The sequence below is a fragment of the Eptesicus fuscus genome, chromosome 1, assembly GCF_027574615.1.
Source record: "Eptesicus fuscus isolate TK198812 chromosome 1, DD_ASM_mEF_20220401, whole genome shotgun sequence".
NCBI lineage: Eukaryota > Metazoa > Chordata > Mammalia > Chiroptera > Vespertilionidae > Eptesicus > Eptesicus fuscus.
The window spans coordinates 89,842,865-89,869,687 of record NC_072473.1 but is presented as its reverse complement, the minus strand read 5'-3'; the positions used below and the strand labels follow the sequence as shown (position 1 = coordinate 89,869,687).

At 43.4% G+C, this 26,823-nt stretch overlaps 1 protein-coding gene across 1 annotated transcript; it reads right to left on the bottom strand.

Annotated features, from left to right (window-relative positions):
• Window positions 1–24,856: 24,856 nt before the first annotated feature.
• On the bottom strand, window positions 24,857–25,712 carry LOC103299991 (60S ribosomal protein L6). Its single transcript, XM_028133096.2, has one exon. The coding sequence runs from the start codon at window positions 25,569–25,571 to the stop codon at window positions 24,888–24,890; it is 684 nt and encodes a 227-aa protein (XP_027988897.2). The 5' UTR covers window positions 25,572–25,712; the 3' UTR covers window positions 24,857–24,887.
• Between the last annotated feature and the right edge of the window lie 1,111 nt (window positions 25,713–26,823).

Sequence of the window (26,823 nt, the reverse complement as noted above, 5' to 3'; positions counted from 1 at the left end):
CGGCAGCAGCGGCCACTCCCTCCCCTAGAGAAATCGAGCCCTACGCGCGACCTGCCCTAGGAGGAGGGCGTGTCTGGGAGAAAGGGTGTGTGGATGGTGGGGGGGGGGAAAGACCTGAAGGGGGGGGGCGCCGAGGTCACGAGGGAAGTGGGGGGAAGTGGCAACCGCTCGGGCTCCGCCCGCAGACGCTGTTGATGGTGCGGCCGCATCCGGGAGGGGAGGTCTGGCTGCTGCTTTTTTGCGCGTGTGGTGGTGGTATTGGGGCGGGGGAAGAGTGGAGAAGGCGGTTAATAAAATGTCTCCTAGTGTGGGGCGTGCGCTACTCCAGAGTTCCTTTGCCGCCCCAGAGGCTGCAGTGCCCGCGAAGGGCTGGGGACCTTTGCGTCCTTCCCACCCCTCAAGCTCCGGGGCGCAGGCGGCATGGATTTTGAAAACAACGTGGAGCGGCCGCCTATTGTGTGCTCCGCTGGGGAGGAGTCGCACCCCTGTGGAAGGAGGGAGAGCGGTTTTCTGGCTAGCCTGGATCCTCTCCCCTCCCACGGCGTTTTTCTTACTCAATTGGTCCTCCTTCTCGGAGGCCACCTCCTTAGAGAGCGGTGAGAATTGGAAACTTGCAGTGGCAGACCCCACCAACACCAACACCAGGGCTGGAGAGCTGGTGGTGAAGCCTGAGCCTAAGGCAGGTTGTCTAGTTCAGCAGTGACTGCGCTCCAGGGGTGTGGTGAGGGTGGCATTGGGAAGGCCATTGCCTGGGCTCTGGAGAACTACCGGTTTCTAGAAGCTTTTCCATGTGCCCTGCCATCACCGCTCCATTTCCTACTCCTTTCCTTATCGTCTTCACCTTCCAATTGTTTTCCAAGAATCAAAGGACATTTTCTAACTAGTTGTAAAACAAACATGCTTAAGGCAGAAATAAGAATGGGAATCCTGAAGTACTAGTGACCCCGTAAAACCTCTCCCAAGTGCAAAGTGAGAGAGGCTCCACTGATCTAGCAGTCTCTGTCTGGTTACTTCATTTGTGGAGAGTTTGAAACTGGCCCATAATTTCTGGGGAACCATGCAGACCTTTTAAGAGAATTCTCACAACTGCCAGAGGGCACTTTTTCCAACTTCAAAGACCAAGAAGTCACACCTTCATAAGGAACTTTGTTATGAAAAAAAAAGGGGGGGGGCATGGTTAATGGTTTCTGGGAACCTAGCAAAGAACAAGTCTCTTAGCAGCAAGCCTATTTCAGCAGTCTTCATATTAGTCTTTTTTTAAATATATATTTTTTATTGATTTCGAGAGGAAGGGAGAGAGAGATTGAAACATCTATGATGAGAGAGAATCCTTGATTGGCTGCCTCCTGCACGCCCCCCACCAGGGACCAAGCCAGCAACCCAGGCATGTGCCCTTGACCAGAATCAAACCTGGGACCCTTCAGTCCACAGGCCGACGCTTTATCCACTCAACCAAACTAGCTAGGGCTTCATATTAGTCCTGACAATGCATAGATGGAGGGTCCTGGAGACCCTATGACTCTAAAGGCAGATTGTATCAGCAGTCTTTGCTTTGCACACTGTGTGTGTGTGTGTGTGTGTGTGTGTGTGTGTGTGTGTGTGTGTGTGTAATTTGTTAATTGTTGAATGTAGATGTATCAGCATGAATTTATACCCTCCATTCCTTGAATGCCTGCATGGCCCACACTGTTGATTACCTCCATAATAGCCATAACACTTTTTTTCCTAGCTAAGAAAGCCTAAATATGCTTCAGGTATAAGACAGAGCCACAGGGCTTAGGAAAGGCTGTCCCGGGTCCAGGTGATGAATTATGACTGGTTAAAAAAAAATCATGATAATTTTCACTCTATTTACTAGTGGGATAGTCTTGACACTGACTCAATTTAGGCCAAATGGAATATAAAAAGGAAGTGTGGGAAGAGTGCTCTTGAGAAAGTCCTTCCACCTTGACAAAAAGGGATGGGAAGAGAGACACCTACTCCTTCTTTTTGAGAGAGATATTTTCTTGTGATGCATCTACCCTTGGCAGCCATTTTGCAACCACAAGGGAAGGCCAAGATCATTGCAGAGAAGCCAATCCAGAATCTGGATAGCATTGAACTGTTGAACCTATCTCAGCACTGCCTACCACCTAGTTCCTTTCTATGGGATACAAGTAAGCCCTTTTGGTTTATGCAACTTTTTGTTGAATATTTTCTTCCTTTCAGCCAAAAGCATCCTTACTACTACAGACTCTATTGTAGCCATTGAAAGTACACAAAGTTGAACAAGACAGACAAGGTCCCTCTTCTGGTGTAGCTTACATTCTAGTGCAAGCAAATGAACATGTTAATTTCAGACAGATAAATTCTGTGTGGAGCATTAAGTTAAGGTGACATGATAGAGAGTAATTGGAGTTGGGGACCAAATTTAGAATAGATGGTCAAGGAAGGCCTCTTTGAGGAGGTAAAAATTGAGCTGAGTATTGAAGGGAAAGGAGAAGCCAGCAGAAATCAGGAAGTAGAGCACTCCAGACAGAAGGAATGACAGCAGACTTAGTGTGTTCAAAGCCAGAAAAAAAGGCCAGTGTGGCTGGAGCATTGAAGAAAGGGGAGTGGCAGAGAGTTGAAGAAGATGGCAATTTCTGCAGAGCCTTGTGAGCCATAGGAAGCATATGTCACACTGATGGTATGCAAACACCATTTGGTCATTGTGCAGGCTCCATGCTCATTCCTGAGACTGTAGGTTGCACTTTTTTGCTTTAGGGCTTCTGTTTAGTTACATTGTGCTATACACTGAGGAAGAATGCAGGATGAATTAAAGGCACTGTCCATTCATGAAGAAAAATGAAAGTCTAGTAGAGGATGTATTTCTGACTCAAAGTAGTCTGTGATAAGGGCCATATTTAAGCTAAAGAGGCACGTGAGAGATCACATCCGATTAGGGTCTATGGTAGGCTTCTTGAAAGGAGAGGGCATTTGAGCTGGACCTTGAGGATGAGTAGAAGAATTTGGACATAACTATGTACACATATAAAGGGAAATTGTAGGGGCAATTGTGCAGCTTCCAATGGGGCATTTTATTGGGTGGTTTACACATTTGTTAAATAAATATCTGATCTTAACACAAATTTACCTGTCATGTGAATACTATCCTAATTGAACCTGAGATTCAAGTATTAGAAATGCCATTGAGCTCTTTGAATCAATGCAAAATAAAAACTCTCACATAAGAACTGATATGCTGCTGAAACCAGTTTGGCTCAGTGGATAGAGCGTCGGTCTGCAGACTGAAAGATCCCAGGTTTGATTCCGGTCAAGGGCATGTACATTGGTTGCGGGCACATCCCCGGTAGGGGGTGTGCAGGAGGCAGCTTGTCGATGTTTCTCTCTCATCAATGTTTCTAGCTCTCTATCCCTCTCCCTTCCTCTCTGTAAAAAATCAATAAAATATATTTAAAAAAAAAGAACTGATATGCCCATTGCATCAACGTATTAGAAACACCCTAAATTATGCCCATTGATAAGGGACTGCTTTATCCTTAATCCCTAGACATAGTGGGTGCTCAAAAAATATTTGTGGAGTGAATTAATGAATAAATGAACATAAATGATTTAACATACAGCTGTTAAAAAAAAAGAATGAGGTATATATGTATGTACTTACCAGGTGTGCCAGTTAATAATGCGGATTTTGTAATCAAAGAAAACACGATAATTTCAAGAGAAACTTTTGGTGTGCTTTGAATAAGGCACATCAAAAGTGCTTTATTCAATTGATTTCATAACTCCCCCACCTTTCCCTAACTTTCCCCCTGTAATTTGAAAGTCTGCTTGATGCTTTACTGTCTCTGTATCTATCTTTTTGTTCACCACTTTATAATGTTCTTTATTATCCCTAAATGAGTGAGATCACAAACGAAGGACTTGTATGCATGCATATAAGCATAAACAATGGACGCAAAACTCTGGGGGGGGAGGGCTTGTGTGGGTGTGGGGTGGGGGGGTAATAGTAAGATATGTACACATATAATACCTCAATAAAAATATTTTAAAAAAAAGTGCTTTATTCAAAGTAACGTCCATCGCTAGCTACGCATTTCCCCCAACTTTAGGTAATTTGTGGATACCGTCCCAATAGAACTTTTCTTGTTTTGAGGCAAACCATTCAAAGACCCAATTTTCCACTTCTTCAGACGTTTTGAAGTGCTGCTCAGAAAGTGCGTGTGCCATCGATGGGAACAAGTGGTAACGTGAAGGAGCAAGGTCTGGTGAATATGGAAGATGGGTTAATATTTCCCAGGCAAGATCTTTTAACGTGTCTTTAACTGGTTTTTAAGTGTGTGATGGTGTTATCATGAACCAAAATTACTTTGCTGTGTCTTCTGGCCCATTCTGGTCATTTCATGATCAAAGCATGGTTCAAATTGATTATTTGTTGTCAGTAGCGATCAGTATTAATGGTTTCACCTGGTTTTAGAAGCTCATAATACACCACACCTTCCTGATCCCACCAAACACAGAGCATTGTCTTCTTTCCAAAGTGATTTGGCCTTGCAGTTGATGTTGATGGTTGACCTGGATCAACCCATGATTTTGTGTGTTTGGGATTCTCAAAATCGCTGAAACCGGTTTGGCTCAGTGGATAGAGCATCGGCCTGCGAACTCAAGGGTCCCAGGTTCGATTCCGGTCAAGGGCATGTACCTTGGTTGCGGGCACATCCCCAGTAGGGGGTGTGCAAGAGGCAGCTGATCGATGTTTCTCTCTCATCGATGTTTCTAACTCTCTATCCCTCTCTCTTCCTCTCTGTAAAAAATCAATTAAAAAAATAATAATAAATAAAAAATAATAAATAAATCCACTTTTCATCGCCAGTCACAATTTGATGCAAAAAAAGACTTTCTTTCGTGCCCTTGAAGCAACATTTTACTGATGACTTTTTGGTTTTTCATTTGCCTTTTGTTCAGTTGATGTGGCACCCACTTTCCTTCTTTTAAAATCGTCCCCATTGCTTGTAAATGATCAGAAATTGTTTGCTGAGCAACGTTTAATGTTTCTACAAGTTGTTTTTGAGTTTGACATGCATCTTCATCCAATATTGCTTGTAATTGTTGGTCTTCAAACTTTTTCGGTTGACCTGGACGTTCTTTGTCTTTCACATTGAAATCATCACTTTTTAAGTGTTTAAACCAGCTTTCACAAGTATCTTGAGATGGAGCATGTTCACCATAAGCTTCCCGAAGTATATGATAACTTTCAGTAGCACTTTTCTTCAAAATAAAGTAATGAATTAAAACTTCCCACAAATGCTCTTTTTTTTGGCACAAAATTTGACATTTTTAAGTGTAAAAATATCTATGATGTTAACACCTTCAGCAAATTTGACATATGGAGTTTTGAAGCTTGCTGTCAATACAACAAAATAGCATACATATCAAATCGCATATATATCAACATATGTGTAACTCCATCTATTGAAAAAAAAATGCACATTATTAATTGGTATACCTGGTACATGAGAAAAGCTCCAATAGAAATATAATGTGAGCCACATATGTAATTTTTTAAAATTTATTAGTAGCCATGTAAAAATTCAGTAAAAAGAAACCAGTGAAATTAAATTTTTAAATATGTTTTTTATTGGTTTTAGAGAGGAAGGGAGATGGAGAGATAGAAAAAAACATCAATGCAAGAAAGAAACATAGATCAGCTGCCTCCTGCACGTGATCTACCTGGGATTGCGCCCAAAATCCAGGTACGTGCTCTCACTGGGACCTTTTTGTGCATCAGATGACACTTAACCAACTGAGCCACACCGGTCAAGGCTAATTTTAATAGTATATTTTCTTTCACCCAATAGACCCAAAATACTATCATTTCAACATGAAATCAATATAAAAATTATTAATGTCAATTTAGATTTTTTCTTTAGTAAGTCTTTCATCAGAAATCCATGATCTGTATTTAGATTTCCTTTTGGTTGACAGAGTAGATTCACATGTCCAACTTGTTTAAAAGTTTGCCAATAACTGTATTGCACATCAGTTTTTATATTTAAATATAAATTAATTAAAATGACAATTTCAATTCCTCAGTTGCACAAGCCACATTTCATGTGCTCAATGGCCATATGTGGCTAGTGGTGATTAGACAGACCCAGAACATAAGGCCCAGCACCTAAGGGTCACTCCATGATTAATTAAAATATACAAATTTATCATGTGAGGCTTTTCCAAAGATAATATATTTATGGTTACTTGGATAAGATAAGCTTATAATAAGCAAACTGTAATTATGGACAGCTATATAGTCTCCAAGCACATTGATATTCATTATCTCTTTCAATCCTCAAAACAATCTTGAGAGACAGGTAGAGCCAAGACTATTTTTCCCCTTTTACAGATGAAGAAACTGAGAAAAATAAGTCACATCGTAGATGGCAGAGCCAGAAATAGAAAGCAGGTTTTCCAGGTCTCTTTCCAATACGCCATATAATGTCGGGTAGCATGAATGGCCCTGAGAGAAACTCCATCTCACTTTATCTCATTATGGACCCATCATCCATGAATTTATAGTAATGGTGTCAGATTGGATACAATACATGAATATTTCTAAAAGTTAAAAGCCCTATTGCAATTATAAGACATTTAAAATAATATAAACCTTATGGAATATATATTAACAGTCAATTGCACCATTTGGAATGTTGAGAATTTTCTTATTTCCCAGACAAAGCTGAAAATTTCACCCTCTTTTAAAAAATTTTTTCCAAATTCACCTCCTTCCAAGAGTGTAATAAAAATTATGTACTCAGCCCTTGCTGGTTTGTCTCAGTGGATAGAACACCAGCCTGCGGACCGAAAGGTCCCGGGTTCGATTCCTGTCAAGGGCACATGCCTGGGGTTGTGGGCTTGATCCCCAGTAGGGGGCATGCAGGAGGCAGCCAATCAATGATTCTCTCTCATCATTGTTTCCATCTTTCTCTTTCTCTCCCTTCCTCTCTGAAATCAATAAGGATATATTTTTAAAAATTAAAGCCACACACACAAAAAAAATTCTGTACCCATAAAGTGTTTGTGGATTTAAGGATGACCCTTTCCCCTAGAGGAGGCTAAGGATATGACTCTGATCAAATCTAATAAAATTAACAATGTGGGGGTCTTCAGTATTTCAAATGTTGTAGGAAGCACTAGGTGTTCCTTGTGTTGTAACTGTATATTCCCGAGTGGGAAACTCATAAAAACACCAAATGGTCTAGGCTGGGGAAAGAAAATGAGGACTTGGTGCTGAGCAAGTTGACTGGAAGCTATCTCTGGAGCAGAGTTGAAAAGAGTAAAGGCAGACTTTCAGGAGCCTTGCGAACAGATAGGTTGCATCCAGGAAATTTCAGGACTAGGATCAGAGGGCAAGGATAAAGAGGGCATACACTTAGAGCTGGAGCAGACTTTACAAATCACCTAGTGACTAGATTCTAGTTCAAACTGCTTCATTGTACAAGAGGGAAGACTGGGTTTAATTCAGATGTGGGAAAAGAAACCATCTAAAAGATGGGGCCATGTCACAGGCCAGAGAAAGCACCTAATCTGACACCTAGTAGTTGTGCAATAAACATTTATTGAATAAAAAGGACCTTACATATACTGATGCCAAAATTAGGGCCTAATGATAATAAATGCAATGAAAATTGGATGGCATACTAAGGGTAAAGGAGGAGAGTGAAAGTTTTTTGAGTTCCTATTATGTGCCAGGTAATATGATGACTTCTGCTATCTGACCACCCCTGGAGAACTAACAGGAGTGTAACAACCCACATGATAAGGGCCTATGAGAATGTTTACAGTTAACATGAGAGAAATTTAAAACAATAAGAAATATTTGGGGAGAAACCAAGATGGCAGCATAGGTAAACACCTAAACTACCGCCTCACACAACAATTAAAAAACAACTAAAAGACAAAACAGACATCATCCAGAACCACAGGAAGGCTGGCTGAATGGAAATTCTACAACTGGAAGGAAAGAGAAAAGCACACTGAGACTTACAGGAGCTGTGGAAGGCAGAGGTACGGAGGCGCGCACACCGAGAAGGCTGGCAACTGAGTACTCGGTGGGCTTTCTCAATCAGGAGGGAGACAAAAGCTCCAGACTGTACTGAGCTCCAGTTCCAGGCAAGACTCTGGGGACCCAGACCCATATGGGGAGAAACTGGACTGTCTGGCAGCGGGCAAAACTCAAGGGCAGCTTTCTCTCAGAGGTGCTTGCAGCGATTACCACAGGACACTGAGAACCAGGGGGCTCTTAGGGCAGGGCTGATGGGAAGCCATTGCTGTTTGCCCCACCCTGTGATCCTGCCCCACGAAGCCATAGCTGTTTGCTCTGCCATGAGACTCCACCCCATCCAAGCTGAGCGCAGAGGCTTTTGCATATGAATGGCCTGGTCCTTTGAATTTTAAACTTACCTACAACTGAGTCAGTGAGACCCAGAACATCCAAAAGAATGCCCAAGGTCTGCAGCAGCTTGCATTGCTTCACAGCTGGGCCTCATCTGGGTACCTCCAAAACCCAAACAAAGAAGAGGAATCTCCAGATATCTCCGTAGCTCCTGCTGGGTAGCCTCAGGCAGAGGCTAAATTAGCACCTCCTTGGAGATCCAAGAGCCAGTGTACCCAGGGGTCAGAGTGGAACCATCCAGATTACAACTCCTCAGATACATAAGGGACACACTCAGGGGGCAGACTCAGTGAGCACCAAAGGCCCCCTGAAGGAAGTCTTGTCTCATAAGGGTGTCTCCAGCACAGAAGTTCTCCCAACATAGACACAACTGATCCTCACAGCCAACTGGCCTGGAGGTCAATTCCCCTCAGTGATACCAACAACAATCAAGACTTAACTACAACAAAACTGTGCACATAGCCCACAAGGGGGTGCACCAAGAGTGTCCACCTCAGGTAACTGGGGAGGCTGAGCCACTGGGCCCTATAGGACACCTAGCACACAAAGCTACGCTATCAATTCAGGGAAGCAGCCAAAATACGGAGACAAAGAAACAGGTCACAAATGAAAGAAATGGAGGAAAGCAAATGACTGGATATAGAGTTCAAAACCACGGTTATAAGGTTTTTCAAGAATTTCCTAGAAAAGGCCAATAAATTTAGTGAGACCCTTGAGTATATGAAAAAGGACCAACTAGGAATTAAGCATACACTGACTGAAATAAAAAATAATATACAGAGATCCAACAGCAGACTAGAAGATTGCAAGAATCAAGTCAAAGATTTGAAATACAAAGAAGCAAAAAACACCCAACCAGAAAGGCAAAAAGAAAAAAGAATAAAAAAATATGAAGATAGTGTTAGGAGCCTCTGGTATGGCTTTAAGCGTACCAACATCAGAATTATGGGGGTGCCAGAAGAAGAGAGAGAGAGCAAGATACTGAAAACCTATTTGAAGAAATAATGACCGAAAACTTCCCCGATCTGGTGAAAGAAATAGACTTACAAGTCCAGGAAGTGCACAGAACCCCAAACAAAAGGAATCCTAAGAGGACCACACCAAGACACATCATAATTAAAATGCCAAGAGCAAAAGACAAAGAGAGAATATTAAAAGCAGCAAGAGAAAAACAGTTAGTTACCTACAAGGGAGCACCCATACGACTGTCAGCTGATTTCTCAACAGAAACTATGCAGGCCAGAAGGGAGTGGCAAGAAATATTCAAAGTGATGAATAGCAAGAACCCACAACCAAGAATACTCTACCCAGCAAAGCTATTATTCAGAATTGAAGGTCAGATAAAGAGCTTCACAGATAAGAAAAAGCTAAAGGAGTTCATCACCACCAAACCAGTATTATATGAAATGCTGAAAGGTATCCTTTAAGAAGAGGAAGAAGAAGAAAAAGGTAAAGATAAAAATTATGAACAATAAATACATATCTATCAACAAGTGAATCTAAAAATCTAATGAATAAAAAATCTGAGGAACAGGTGAATATAATAGAATCAGGGGCATAGAAAGGGAGTGGACTGACAATACTCAGGGGGAAAGGGGTGTGTGGGAGGGTGCGGGAAGAGACTGGACAAAAATCGTACACCTATGGATGAGGACAGTGGGGGGGTAAGGGCAGAGGGTGGGGTGGAAACTGGATGGAGGGGAGCTATGGGGGGAAAAAGAGGAACAATTGTAATAATCTGAACAATAAAGATTTATTTTAAAAAAGAAATATTTGAATATAGATTGGATATTAAATGATATTTAAAAATAATTGTTAATTTTATTAGATTTGATCATAGTATGAAAGTTATGCTAAAAAGGTCTTTATAGATTTGAGATGCAAATTGAAGGTTTTTGTTTGTTTGTTTAAATATATTTTTATTGATTTCAGAGAGGAAGGGAGAGGGAGAGATAGATAGAAACATCAATGATGAGAGAGAATCATTGATTGGCTGCCTCCTGCATGTCCCCTAATGGGGATAAAGGCTGCAACCCGGGCAAGTGCCCTCAACCGTAATCAAACCTGGGACCCTTCAGTCTGCAGGTCGACACTCTATTCACTGAGCCAAACCAGCTAGGGCAACATCATGTCATTTCATTTGTAAAAACTTCAATTTGGCGATTCCGGTCAAGGGCACATGCCGGGTTGCAGGCCTAATCCCCATTAGGGGACATGCAGGAGGCAGCCAATCAGTGATTCTTTCTCATCATTGATGTTTCTCTTTCCCTCTCCCTTCCTCTCTGAAATCAATAAAGATGTATTTTAAAAAAAGAAAGAAATGACATGATGTTGAGGATTTGTGAATGTCTTGCCTTTGGTCACCTGTTTAAATTTAAAATGCATAATTATAAAAAATATATACTACAGAAAGTGCCAAGACCATTCAAGTGAGAAAAAATAGTCTCTTCACCAAATGGTCTTAGGATAACCAGATTTCCACCTTGAAGAGAATGAAGTTGAACACCCTACCTCACTCTCTTTATAAAAACTAGTGGCCCGGTACATGAAATTCATGCATGGGGGGGGTCCCTCAACCCGGCCTGCACCCTCTCCAGTCTGGGACCCCTCGAAGGATGTCCTACTGCTGTTTTACAGGGATCGGGCCTAAACCGGCAGTCGGACATCCCTCTCACAATCTGGGACTGCTGGCTCCTAACCGCTCACCTACCTGCTGGCCTGCTCGCCCCCACCTGCCCCCCACCACCGGCCTGCTCGCCCCCAACTGCCCCCCTCCACCGGCCTGCTTGCCCCCAAATGCCCCTCTCCTGCCAGCCTGATCACCCCCAACTGCCCCCCATGCCAGCATGCTTGCCCCCAACTCTCCCCCCTTCTGGCCTGCTCACCCCCAACTGTCCCCCCTACTGGTCTGCTCACCCCCACCTGCCCTCCCCACTGGCCTGCTCGCCCCCAACTGCCCCCCACTGATGACCTGCTTGCCCCCAACTAGCACCTCTGCTGGTCTGCTCACCCCCAACTGCCCCCCCGCCAGCCTGATCACTCCCAATGACCCCCCCTCCACTGGCCTGATCACCCACAACTGCCCTCCCCTCTTGGCCTCTAACCACTTCTACCTCTGCCCCGCCACCATGGCTTTGTCCAGAACATCTGGAAGGTCTCCTGGAAGGTCTCCCAGTCTAATTAGCATATTACCCTTTTATTACTATAGATAGAGGCCTGGTGCACTGGTGGGGGCTGGATGGTTTTCCCTGAAGGGTGTCCTGGATCAGGGTGGGGGTTCCCTTGGGGCATGGGGCAGCCTGGGCGAGGGGCCTGTGGTGGTTTGCAGGCCAGCCATGCCCCCATGGGGTGAGGGTCCCTGCTGGGGGGGAGGTGGCCAGCCTGGGTGAGGGGTTGAGGGCTGTTTTCAAGCTGGCCACAACCCTTCAGGGTGGGGGTTCCCACTGGGGTGCCTGGCCAGCCTGGGTGAGGGGCTGATGGCTGTTTGCAGGCTGGCCATACCCCCCAATGGGGACCCTCTCCCCATGGGGGCGTGGCTAGCCTGGGTGAGGAGCTGAGGGCTGTTTGCAGGCTGGCCACGCCCCCAGCAGGGACTCTTACTCCATGGGGGTGTGACCAGCCTGGGTAAGGGGCTGAGGGCCGTTTTCAGGCTGGCCACACCCCCTTCAGGGTGGGGGGTCCTGCTGGGGTGCTTGGCCAGCCTGGGTGAGGGGCTGATGGCTGTTTGCAGGCTGGCCAAGCCCCCTGGCGACCCAGGCTCCCAGCCCCTCCTTTTTTTTTCCCAGCCACTCCTTCAGTGGCAGCCAGGGCAGGTGGGAAGCTTGGCTTCCTCCATCACTGGGGGCAACCCAAGTCTTCTGCTCGCTCCAGCTCCTCGGCTGCCGCCATCTTTGTTGGGTTAATTTGCATACTCACTCCTGATTGGCTGGTGGGTGTAGCGATGGTCAATTTGCATGTTTCTCTTTTATTAGTGTAGATTAATCCAAAATGGATCAATGACCTAATTATAAAAGCTGAAGCTATAGAACACTTGGAATAAAACATAGAGCTATATCTTTATGACCTCAGATTTGACAATAGATTCTTAGATTTGACACCATGATCCCCCAAAGAAAAAATATATAAATAAGACTTCATCAAAATTCTAAAGACTTTTATGCATCGAAGTGCATTATCAAGAGACAATCCACAGAATGGGGAAATATTTGCAAATTATATAGCCAATAAAAATTTAGTATCCAGAATATATAAAGAAGTCTTGTAACAACCCAATTTAAAAATGGGCAAAGGACTTGAATAGACATTTCTACAAAGACATACAAATGGCCAACTAGAACATGAAAAGATGCTCAACATTACTGGTCTTTAAAGAAATGCAAATCACAACCACAATGAGATACTATTTCCCATCCACTAGAATGGCTATAATCAAAAGCAGGGGAAGAGGAGGATGAGGGGAGGGGGAAGAGGAGAGAAAATGTGCAGAAATTGGAATCTTCCTACATTGCTGATGGGAATGAAAAACGGTGCAGCTGCTATGGAAAAAACATTTTGGTGATTCCTCAAAAAGTTAAAAATAGCGCTGGCTTGTGTGGCTCAGTGGGTTGAACGTCTTTGGTGCACTGATAGGTCACTGGTTTCAATCCTGGTCAAGGTACATGCCCGGTTATGCCTCTATCCCCAGTTGGGGTGCATGCTGGAGGCAGTGGATTGATGTTTATCTCTCACATCAATGTTTCTCTCTCTTCCTCTCCCTCGCTCTCTAAAACCAATAAAAAGACTTTTTTTTTAATTAATTTACCCCTAACAGGTTTGGCTCAGTGGATAGAACATTGGCCTGTGGACTGAAGGATCCTGGGTTTGGTTCTGGTCAAGGGCATGTACCTTGGTTGCAGTCTTGATCCCCTGTAGGGATTGTGCAGGAGGCAGCTGATCAATATTTCTCTCTCATCAATGTTTCTCTCTATCTCTCTCCCTTCCTCTCTGTAAAAATCAGTAAAATATAATTTAAAAAAATTAAACATAGAATTATCATATGATGAACTAATTCTAATCCTAGGTATATATCTAAGAGAAGTAAAAGTATGTGTCCATATAGACACTTGTACATGAATGTTTATAGCAGCATTATTCATAATAGCCAAAAGGTGAAAACAACCCAAATGTCCATCAGTAGATGGATAAATAAATTATAGTATAGCCATATAATGAAATATTTTCAGCCATAAAAAGGAGTGAATTACTGATACATGTTACAACTTGGATGAATCTTGAGAACATTATGTTAAGTGAAAGAAGCCAGACACAAAAGGTCACATTTTGTATGATTCATTTATATGAAGAACCTAGAAAAGGCAAATCCATAGAGCAGTAATGGCAAACCTATGACACGTGTGTCAGCACTGTGTTTAAGAGATATGTTTAAGAGATACCTGGCTAGTGTGGCTCAGTGATTGATCACTGACCCATGAACCAAGAGGTCACTGGTTCGATTCCCGGTCAGGACACATGCCTGGGTTGTGGGCTCCATCCCTGGTACGGGGCCTTCAGAAGGCAGCCCATCAGTGTTTCTCTCATTGGTGTTTCTCTCTCCCTCTCCCTTCTTTCTCTAAAAATCAGTGAAAACATTAAAAAATGAAACCATGAAAAAATGGGTAAAAGGGCAAATTTTATATTATGTGTTTTTAGCATAATTAATTTTTTTAGATTTCAAAATGGTTAACTATAGCCCTAGCCTGTTTGACTCAGTAGTTAGAGTGTCATCCCATGGACTGAAGCGTCCTGGGTTTGATTCTGGTCAAGGGCACATACCTGGGTTGTAGGCTCTATCCTCAACCCTGGTTGGGGCTCATGCAGGAGGCAACTAATCGATATGTCTCGCTCACATGGATGTTTCTCTCTGTCTCTCCCCCTCCTTTCCACTCTCTCTAAAAAAAATTTAAAAAAATCAATGGGAAAATATCCTCGGGTGAGGATTAATACAAAATGGTTAACTGTATGCTATAGAATTTTAGCTGAATAGAAAAAAAATACTACAGAAAAAAAAAAAAAACTCTACAGGGATGGGGGTGGTAGATGAAACAAGTTTATGAAAAAGCCCATAAGTGTTGAAGCTGGGGGATGGGTACATGAGGATTTCGTTTTATTATCCTTTCTGCTTCTGTTTGTGATGTAAAGTATATACAATTTTCATAGTGAAAAATAGAGAAATTGTGCCTGTAAAACAGTAGCATTATATACATATTGTCTGTTTTCAGAATTGTCCTTACTTTAAAAGTCTGAAGTTAATCATGCCCTGATACACTGCTTGTGTGTGCTGGTTTTTAATGACAAAAACAAAAGTCTGCCAAGGAAACCAGAAAGTGTTGGGAACGATGATGTCTAAGGGGACACATTCATATAGTTGTTATTTTTATATGCCTTAAAAATCTTTCTTTTTTGAAACTGATTTAAGAGGGAGAGGGAGGGGGAGGGAGAATGTAGGAGGGGGGAGGGAAGGAGAGAGGGAGGGAGAGAGAGGGAGAGAGAGAGAGAGAAACGCAGCACCTGGATCATGGATCGAACCCACAACCTTGGATCTGAACTGAGACTCCTCAGTGCACGGGACCACGCTCCAATCAACTTAGCCATACTGGCCAGGGCTGATAGTCTGCCTTTTAAAATGGTGTGCCATGCCCAGTAATTACTGAAAGTCCATAAAAGATTACCAGGAGAATGAAAACATGATAAAGAATGTATGAATAGGCAATATTTATCAATTAAACATCACTGAAATATATTGTCCCCCCCAGTGATTGAAGTTTTTTGTGACACTCAGAATTATGCATTGAACATATGCACCACCACCAGGAATGCCACACTGAACAATTCTAGAGGACGCCGATCACATCCTAAATTACTCACATAGCCGCCACCTGGAGATGTGTAGGGACAGTCTGTTCAGCCGTCTGCAAGTGGCCATGTGCTATATAAACTCATTCTCCTCACTTCCTGGGGATATTTTGGTTGAAAGAAAAGTTATAAATAAACAAACATAAAAAAAATAAACAAAACAAAAAACAGAGTCTTACAGGGCTCAAACTACATCTGAATCTAACAAAGATAGAGTTAGAATAATTGCAAGTGAATGCACACAATTAGAGCTTTTGATTTCAAAAAACTCAGGAGCTGAGTAATCTGGAGTGAAATAGTGATTTCTGAAACAGCTGAATTAAAGAGAACCTAAATATTATAAAAGAGGGTATTTGTGTTTCTCCCTTTGCTCCAATAATATATTTTCCAAATGTGGCTTCTTCATATTAAGTTGCAATTAAAACAAAATATAGTGGGGTAGTGGTTACATGGATATGCATGTATATTCAGGATGTCCCCCTAAAAATGTATACACACATTGAATAATTATTCATTTCAATGGGTTAGATCTGAAAAGAAAGAAACATCAATTGAGCTATCAGCTGTTAAAATGTGTATACATTTTTTGGGAAGCTATATATGTGTGTGTGTGTGTGTGTGTGTGTGTGTGTGTGTGTGTGTGTGTAAATAACACACACACACACACACACACACACACACACACGTGTATATATATACACTAGAGGCCTGATGCATGAAGATTCATGCAAGAATGGGCCTTCCTTCCCCTGGCTGCCGGCATCGCTTTCGCTCTGGCCGGAGCCACCTTTCCGCTCTGGCCCAGAGCGGCCTTTCTGCCTTCCCATGCTGCTCAGAGGCCCAGAGCAGCTGGGGTGGTGTGGAATGCCTGTGTCCCGAACCACCCCCGGCCGCTGGGTGCCTGCATATGCAAATTAACCCACCATCTTTGTTAGGTTAATTTGCATACTCACTCCTGATTGGCTGGTGGGCATCACAAAGGTGTGGCCAATTAGCATGTTACTCTTTTATTAGTGTAGATCCTATATAATAAAAGGTAATATGCAAATTGACCAAATGGCTGAATGGCTGGTCACTATGACGTGCACTTACCACTGGTGGTCAGTGCTCCAGAAGCCAGGCTCATGGCTGGCGAGCACAGCGGTGGTGGCAGGAGCCTCTGCTGCCTCTGTGGCAGTGCTAGGATGTCCAAGGGCTCCCTGACTGCGAGTGGGCTGAGAGACGCCCCCACTGCAAGTGCAAGAATTTCATGCACCGGGCCTCTAATATATAGCATAATATGCTAATTAGACCAGATGACCTTCTGGACAAAGCTGGGGCTGCAAGGGAAGCCTGGTTCCTGGGTGCCTGCCAGTGGCCGGAGGGAAGCGCAGGACCTGGGTGCCAGAGGGAAGCCGGTGCCGGCAGCCAGGGGAAGGAAGGCCTACTCTTGCACGAATTTCATGTGTCGGGCCTCTACTATATATATATGTGTGTGTGTGTGTGTGTGTGTGTGTGTGTGTGTGTGTGTGTGTGTTTGCTTTATTATTTAAAATTCTAGCTCAATAAAATTGTTTGTGTGCACACACACACACATTTGTCTATTTAGTCACTGTTGGCATGCCTGATGGTTCAATCTTTGGACCTCTTTGCTAGTTACTCCTTTCACTCCCTTGGTGACCTTATGCAGTGCTCCTGGCTTTATATACTATCTTTATATACTATCTGTATTAACACTATTCAATAGAAATATAATGTGAGCCACATATATTATTTTAAATCTTTCAGTAGCCATATTAAAAGTCAAAAGAAACAGGTGAAATCAATTTTAGTTTATTTTCTTTAAGCCAGTATATCCAAAGTATTATAATTTCAGCATGTGACCAATATAAAATAATTATGTGGCCAGCGGCTACTGTATTAGACAGCACAGATCTATATGCTGACAACTTCCAAAGTTATTTCTCCAGCTCAGATCTCTCCCCTGAGCTGCAGACTTGTACATCTAAGCATCTATTCAACTGCCCTACCTGGGTTTAGTGTAGGTATCTCAAACCTATTATGGCCAAAACAATGTTTGTCATTTTTCCCAAACATAATTTCAAAGGTTTACACATTCAGTTAATGGCAACTCTATTTTTTCCAGTTGTTCAGTCCCAAAACCTTGGAGCCATCCTAGGCTCCTTCTTTATCTCACACCCCATGACTAGTTCATCAACAAATCCTGGTGGCTCAACTTTCAAAATATAAGACCATTTCTCACCACCTTCAATGTCAATACTCTGGTCCAAAGCACAGTCATCTCCTAACTAGGTAATGCATCAGCCTCCCAGTGGTCTCCTTGCCTGCAGCCTTTGCTCCTTTCAGTTTGTTCACAACATAGTAACCAAAGTGATCCTGTTAAAATGAAAATCAGTTCACAACAGTCTGCTTGGAACCCTCCACTGGCTCCTCATTTCACTTAGCAAAAGCCAAGGTCCTTACAAAAGTTCCAACTCTCTAGTGACCTCTCAGCCATTATCTCTATTCTCCTCCTGGTTCATTTCAACAGGTCCACCGGCTTCCTTGCTGTTTTTCCAATATGCCAGGTAAGCACAGCCTTTAGGCATTTACACTTGTCCCCTCTTTCTGGAATGTTGTTACCACAGACATCCATGTAGCTCCCTCTCTGCCCTCCTTCCAGCCTTTGCTTCAATGTTACCTCTCGGTGGGGCCTTCCCTGAACGCCCTATTTAAAACTGCAACCCAGGCTGCCCGGCCAGCCAGCATGGCTCAGTGGTTGAGTGTCCACCTATCAATCAGGAGGTCACAGTTCAATTCCTGGTCAGGGCACATGCCTGGGTTGTGGGCTAGATCCCCAGTGGGGGGCGTGCAGGAGGCAGCCAAACAATTATCCTCTCTTATCATTGATGTTTCTATCTCTCTCTCCCTCTCCCTTCCTCTCTGAAATCAATAAAAATATATATTTAAAAAAACTGAAACTCATGCTCACCCCCAGACTCCCTACTCATTTTCTCTTCCCTGTTTTATTTTCTCCCCAAAGCACTTATTACCTATCAATTTTGTTTAGTGTTTGTCTCTCCCTAGTAGAATATAAGTTCTGTGTGAGCTGAGGTTTTTTGTGGGGGTTTTTTGTCTGTTTTATTCATCCCTATATCCACAGCACCCAGAATAGTGCTGGGCACATAGTAGGCACTCAATAAATATTAGTTGAGTGACTGAATTATGTAAAATTCCCATTCAGCACAATTGTTCACAATATGAAGAAAGTATGCAATAAAAAGACACAAAAGTACTTTTCTCATTTTTAAACACTGCTTTTCATGTCATATTTTATAATGAAACTTGAAAACACAAGATATCTAAGCTTAATATATTTTATTCTTTTTTTATTGATTTGAGAGAGAGTAAGAAAGAGAGAGAGAAACATCGATTTGTTGTTCCACTTCTTTATGCATTAATTGGATGCTTCTTGTATGTGCCCTGACCGGGGATCAAACCCACAACCTTTGCATATCACGACAACACCCTAACCAAATGAACTACCCGGCCAGGGCAATATATTTTATTCTTAATAAAATAAATAATTTAATCTTCTATATGTGTTGTCATAGGTATTTTGGTATCTTGTAAAGTTTCTAAAGCATGTGAATCAAATTGTAATAATTTCTTAGAGTAAGCAATTTGCCAGTAAAACATTTTTGTTCTTTGGTTGTCTACTTTAATTCAAATAAGCATTATACCTTGAGTTCCTAGTAGAGTTCCAGCCACGTGTGATAATTTTCAGAGTGTCCCTTGGTCAAATATGCATGGTAAATGCCACTTAGTCTATTACAAGCATATCAAATTCAAAGGCTAACATGGGCCAAATAAACAGGGTTTACGTTTATGTGGGCTGCAAAAAAACAAAAGCTTCAATTTTCATAGAAACGTAGGTTTATTTTGATAGAGACATGCTGAAGACAAAGGGCTGAAATAAATGAGTAATCTCTGACATAAAATAATAGAACATTTAAATAAAAATTAATATTTTTTCTTGAACTTTAACTTACCAGACACTGAATAACTGCATAAATTAATAAGTGCAATGCAAATAAACCTATTTTTCTTGTGCTCCGAAAACAAAGTATTTCCTATTGCGCACACCAAACAAGTCAGTCCAATACTAATGATGTGGCAATCGGCTGCTAAAATATTCACTGCTAGTATTAGTGGCGAGAAATGGTGCGCCTGCACATAAGGCGTGTAAGGAAAATAAATGCAAGACAATTATAGTAATCCGTCATTAGCAAACATTGTAGTTCGTTATTAATAACTAGAGGCCTGGTGCATGAAATTTGTGCATGGAGGGGGGTGTCCCTCAGCCCAGCCTGTACCCTCTCCAGTCTGGGACATCCCTCTCACAATCCAGGACTGCTGGCTCCCAACTGCTTGCCTCCCCGCCTTCCTGATTGCCCCTAACTGCTTCTGCCTGCCAGCCTGATCACCCCCTAACCACTCCACTGCCAGCCTGATTGATGCCTGACTGCTCCCCTGCCAGCCTGTTTGCCCCAACTTCCCTCCTCTGCCAGCCTGGTCACCCCTAAGTGCCCTCCCCTGCAGGCTTGATTGCCTCCAACTGCTCTCCCTTGCAGGCCTGGTCCCTCTCAACTGCCCTCCCCTGCTGGCCATCTTGTGGTGGCCATCTTGTGTCCACATGGGGGCAGGATCTTTGACCACATGGGGGCAGCCATATTGTGTGTTGGAGTGATGGTCAATCTGCATATTACTCTTTTATTAGATAGGATAGAGGCCTGGTGCAGGGGTGGGGGCCAGCTGGTTTTCCCTGAAGGGTGTCCTGGATCAGGATGGGGGTTCCCTTGGGGTGTGGGGCGGCCTGAGCAAGGGGCCTGTGGTGGTTTGCAGGCCAGCCACGCCCCCTGGCGACCCAAGTGGAGGCCCTGGTATCTAGAATTTATTTACCTTCTACAATTGAAACTTTGTAGCCTGGAGTGGAGCCAAGCCTCCTGCTCGCTCTGTGGCCGGCAGCCATTTCTGTTGGGGTTAATTCACCTTCTATAATTGAAACTTTGTAGTCTGGAGTGGAGGCCTTGGCCAGCCAGGGCAGGTGGAAAGCTTGGCTTCCTCCATTGCCAGGGGCAACCCTGGCCTGCTCTCTCCAGCTCTGTGGCTGCCGCCATTTCTGTTTGGATTTGTTTACCTTCTATAATTGAAACTTTGTAGCTTGAGTGGAGGCTTAGGCCTGCAAGGGCAGGCGGAAAGCTTGGCTTTCTCCGTTGCCTGGGAAATGTTGCTCTCTGTGGCCGTAGCCATCTTGGTTGGGTTTATTTGCATATCTGCTCCTGATTGGCTGGTGGGTGTGGCTTGTGGGTGTGGCAGAGTTAGGGTCAATTTGCATATTACTCTTTTATTAGGTAGGATTATGTATAACAGGATATTGTAAAAATTAAGTTACCAGAAATTTTTATTAAAACGTTTCTTACATACCATTATATTGCCTGGGCTGCAAAAATATTCGTTGTGGGCCACATGTGGCCCACAGGCCGGGAGTTTGACATGCTTGATCTATTATCCTGTGGAAACTATTCCATATCCTTGGTCCTTTACTTAATTTTCTGGACTTCTTCCTGTTCAGTGAATTCAGGTGGTTACTTGCTCTTCTTTTCTCCTGATTTGTGAATACAAGAGAGCCCAAATCTATCTACATCAACTCCTGCTTGGCCATTGTATTGCTTTGCCTCTAGTAGTTAGAGAGCAATTTTTCCCTTAGCGGAATTTTTTTGGTATCTAATCCTTAATGATTATTGATTTGGGTTTCATTTTTCTCTTGAAATGGCTGAAAATTTCAATGTGTTTTTGACTTCCTGTCCTCACAGTACTCCTTCGGAGTTTCTCTTTTTCTGCTATGGTGACTGGTAGTCCATTCTAAAAAATTTTTTCTTCATATTCTCTGCACAAGCTAAAAATTTGGACAGATATAATATATATACATATAATTATACATATTACTAGAAGCCCAGTGCACGAAATTCGTTCATGGTGGGGGGGTTGTCCCTCAGCCCAGCCTGTACCCTCTCCAATCTGAGACTCCTGGTGGGATCGGGCCTAAACGGGCAGTTGGACATCCCTCTCACAATCCAGGACTGCTGGCTCCCAACTGCTTGCCTGCCTGCCTTCCTGATTGCCCCTAACCACTCTGCTGCCAGCCTGGTTGATGCTTAACTGCTCCCCTGCCAGCCTGTTTCCCCCCACCTTCCCTTCTCTGCCAGCCTGGTCACCCGTAACTGCCCACTCCTGCAGGGTTGATCACCTCCAACTGCCCTCCCATGCAAGCCTGGTCCCTCTCAACTGCCCTCCCTTGCAGGCCCGGTGCCTCCCAACTGCCCTCTCCTGCTGGCCATCTTGTGGTGGCGATCCTGTGGCCACATGGGGGCAGGATCTTTGACCACATGGGGGCAGCTATATTGTGTGTTGCAGTGATGATCAATCTGCATATTACTCTTATATTAGATAGGATAGAGGCCTGGTGCATGGGTGGGAGCCAGCTGGTTTGCCCTGAAGGGTGTCCCGAATCAGGGTGGGGTTCCCTTGGGGCATGGGCGGCCTGAGCGAGGGGCCTGTGGTGGTTTGCAGGCCGGCCACGCCCCCTGGCAACCCAAGGGGAGGCCCTGGTATCTGGAATTTATTTTCCTTCTACAATTGAAACTTTGTAGCCTGGAGCGAAGCCAAGCCTGCTGCTCCCTCCGGGGCAGCAGCCATTTCTGTGGCAGTTAATTCACCTTCTATAATTGAAACTTTGTAGCCTTAAACGGGTGAGCCCGGGCAGGGTGTGTGGAAAGCTTTGCTTCCCCTGTTGCTGCCGGCAACCCTGGCCTGCTCTCTCAAGCTCCATTCTGCTGCCATTTGTTTGAATTTGTTTACCTTCTATAATTGAAACTTTGTAGCTTGAGTGGAGGCTTAGGCCTGCAACAGCTATGGAAAGCTTGGCTTGCTCTGTTACCTAGGAAACCTTGCTCTCTGTGGCTATAGCTATCTTGGTTGGGGTTAATTTGCATACTTGCCCTGATTGGCTGGTGGGCGTGGCTTCACTAGTGGGTGTGACTTATGTAGCAGAGTGATGGTTAATTTGCATATTACCATTTTATTAGAGAGGATATTTGTGCATATGTTTACATTTTTATTAACAGTGACAGTTTTTGAATAGTCTGTTAATTAGCATTGTGAATGATTAAAATATATCCCATTATATATACCTATTGCTATGGTCTGAATATTTGCATTCCCCTAAAATTTATGTTGAAATTTAATCCCCAATGTGATGATATCAGAAGGTGGGTTTTAAGAGGTGATTAGGTCATGTGGGCAGAACTCGCATGAATGGATATAGTGCTTTTATAAAAGAGACTGCACAGAGCTCCCCTTCTACCATGTGAGGATACCAAGAGAAATCTATTACCTGGAAGTGGTCCCTCACCCAACCATGCTAGCACATTAATCTCATACTTCTAGCATCTAGAACTGTAAGAAATAAATTTATATTCTTTATTAGTGATCCAATTTGTCGTATTTCATTATAGCAGCCTGAATGGACTAAGACATGTATATACATATATTTGTATATACATATGTATGTATACACATACTTACATGTATATACATACATAAAGTCTATGATGTACTTCCCATGCAATTTTTTTTACTTTTTCTACATATATATTTATCTTTAAACAATAGTGTCTTCCCCTCCTTTTCATGGTCCATCTTCTAAAATGAATGGGCTACTACTGCTTTCCCTTCCTTTAACGCTCACTTGTTTCTTAGGTGTCTGCTACCTGGACTCTCATCTTTTCACCTGAAAGTCATCACCATATTCAATAACATTTCCTCAGTCCTCATTACCTGACTACACATTATTCCTCATCCTTTCACTCTGGAATCTCTTCTCCACTGAACACTCTTTAAGCCTTGGTCTGTGTGATGTGATGAAAGACAGGGACTTAGGGCCAATTTCTTGTTTTGCCACTCCCTCTTGGCAGGCTAGTTTCCTCTCCCAACTCTGGCTTCACACGTCCTAATGTACATTTCAAGCTGGATGTTCTGTGGTTTCCCTAAGATGAATGTGTCAGAAATAAAGCTCCTTATCTTCCACAAAGCCAGCTTCCCTAGCTTCTCTTTTCCTGTCAATAACATCATCACCAGACAACTGAGTCATCTTTGACTCCTTTCTTGACTGACTTCACACACACTCTATCAATCACCTAGTCCTTTTTTTAAAAAGTCCCACCAGTTTAATCACAATAAAAACACCAAAAATGGAAAACAGTGGGTAGGGAAGAGGCCCCTAAACCAGGGGCACAGGGAGCCCTGCTCATGGCACAAGGCCAGGCTGCTGGGTCCCCTGGTATTGCTGTTGCTACAAGGTCAGGGGGCAGGGATTGTCCGGTGGGAGCCACCATTCACCTGGATTGAGGACCCTTACTTCTTCTGGGGTGTGCTCAGCTTCTGCATGCCTCCAGTCTTGTAACTGTCAATCTTGATTTTAGCAACCCTGTATCATCAATTCTCCAGCTCAGGGATCTCAGCTTCCAGGCAGTCATAGAGTTTATTAACTACAATACGTTTATTAACATCCATAGAGTGAACTGCTCCAGGATCCACTCCTCCAGGTTCAAGGCGTTTCTTTACCTCCTTGCCTCACACTTGACATGACCTTCTCTTAACACCTAATTGGGCCCTCCTCTTCTGTGCCGCCTGGGCCCTCGCCTGCAGCCCCAGGGGGACTCTGAAAGTAGTCACGGGGCCCTAGCTGTCACTGCCCGGGCTGTGGCCACCAACATTGCTCCCTGCACCGAGCCATTGTCCGCCAAAGCGGCTGCTGGGGCCACATGAGGCCTTCTGGGTATTCCCAGCACTGCTGCCTCCAGGACGCCCACCGGCCTGCTGCGGCCCACTGGCTCTGGTTAGCTGGTGGGCTCTGCTCCCTGCAGCTCTGTGCTGAGGGCGGTGGCAGGGAAACTTGGGGGGCAACTGCAGGATGCGGAGACTCACCTAGTCTTATTGATTCTTTATTTTAATGTTTTGAATTTATGAAATATTTCAAACACATAGAAAGCAGCAGAGAATAAATTCCTGCTTAACTACCATTCAGACATGACAAATCTTAATATGTTGTCATATAGGCTTCAGAGTTGTTGTTGTTTTTTAATGTCTTACTTTTATTGAGATATAATTGACATAAATCAATTATAAGTTTAGTTTAAGGTATACCGCATAATGACTTCACATACACATATTGCAAAATGATTACTACAATACGTTTATTAACATCCATCTCCTGTGTAGTTACAAAAGATTTTCAGGAGCCGTAGCTGGTTTGATTCAGTGGACAGAGCGTAGGCCTGAGGATTTAAGGGTCCTGGTTCGATTCCGGTCAAGGGCACATGCAGGCTCCATCCCCAGTAGGGGGCATGCAGGAGGCAGCTGATCAATGATTCTCATCATTGATGTTTCTCTCTCACCCTCACCCTTCCTCTCTGAAATATTTTTTTTAACATATCAGTTATTTAATCGGGTTCTTATAAGAAATTCAGAACACCAGTTTGTGAGGATAAAGCCCATTGGTGAGAGCGAAGAGAGAGCGGAGGTAGCCCTGGAGCTGAGGAACAGCTTTGATTTTTGGCAGAATTTGAGAGTCCACAGCTTTCTGGTCAACCTTGCGCTGTTCTGTAATCTCGTATTTCTCTTTCTCTGTGTCGAAGATCTCACCCTCCTGGTGTCTGGGCTTGCGCAGCTTCTTCTTCTTGAAGTAAGCATCAGTGAGATGTTTGGGGATTTTCACACCACTGATATCAATTTTGGTGGAGGTGGCGATGACAAATTTCTGGTGTGTTCTACGAAGAGGAACTCGATTGAGGGACAGAGGTCCAGTCACAAGTAGCAAGCCACTGCTCAGCTGCTTCAGGAAAACCACCCTCTTGCCTCTGTGGCGCCCAGTGAGGATGATCAGAATGGTCCCAGGAGTGATGCTGGCCCGCAATCTCCTCACATGCTGACTGAAGGGTTTCTTGCCATGGCTCAACAGCTTTCGAGGCACATCTTCAGTAGGATAATATCTAGGCGTTTTGCGGAGTTTAACCACTCGGGTACCACCATTCTTGTCGCCACCAACTGGTTTTGTGACAGTAGCAAGAACTTTCTCCTTCTTTTTCTTTTCAATCCTGGACTTAGGGGCCGAATACTTCCTCTTGTACATGGCCTTTCGCGAATACATGGCCGACCGGGAATATCTGCCAATTCCTCATAAGAGGACGGGGTTTCGGCTGCAGTGGGGCTTCCCCTTCTTAGGCGCCTTAACCTTGCCGCCGGCATCAGCCTTCTTCTTGGCTTCAGGTTTCTTCTCCTTAGTATCCGGCTTCTTCTCCTTAGTATCAGGCTTCTTCTCCTTAGTATCCGGCTTCTCAGTTTTCTTTTCACCCGCCACCTTGCAAGATGGGAAAGAGAACTAAGGACCTCTGAAATATTTTTTTTAAGTAAGGAAAGGATGAATAAAATTTTGTTAAAAAGATTTTAATACATTTGAAATCTCTACCTCTCAATCCTATTCCCCACTCCCTTAGAGGTAATCCACTAAGTTCTATGTATAACTTCCCAAGCAAGGTTTTATACTTTTTCTACAAATCCAATTATCCATAAACAATATACTGTATAGTATTGTTTTGTGTATTTTAAGTTTTTACATAAATGGTATATTGTACATATCCTCCTACAACTTGCTTTTGTAATTCAATGTAATGATTTTGAGTCTTATCTATATTAATACATTCTGGTTCATTCCTTTGAATTGCTATATACTATTCCATTATATGAATATACTACAGTTTATTTCCCCATTCTCTTATTTCCCCGTTCTCTTACTCACTTGTAGGTTATTTTCTGTATTTCACCATCACAAATGATATTGGAGTGAATATTCTTTTTGTTGTTGTTAATCCTTGCTCGAGGATATTTTTCCATTGATTTTTAGAGACAGTGGAAGGGAGGGGAGAGACACAGAGAGAGAAACATTGATGTGAGAGAGACACATTGATTGGTTGCCTCCTACACGAGTCTCAATCAGGTCCAGGGATTGAGCCCTCAACAAAATACATGTCCTTGACCGGAATCAAACCCGGGACCCTTCGGTCCATGGGCCAACGCTCTGTCCACTGAGCCACGCCGGCATGAATATTCTTGTATATGCTTCCTTGTGCACCTATGTAAGAGTTTTGCTGGAGTTTGTATAGGCAAGCCCATCCTCACCTTTCCCATAAACTAGCAAATTGTTCTTCAAAGTGGTGGGACAGTGCTGAACAGCAATTTATGAAAATTCCCCTTTCTCCTTATCCTCATGATTATTTGCTGTTATCAAACTTGCTTCTAAAATCATTGACATTGTTTTCATATTTAAGTATTTAGTGTTGGATTCATTTTTGTGCATGGTGTGTGGTAGTGACCTAATATTATCAACCTCTTTCAATTTGAAC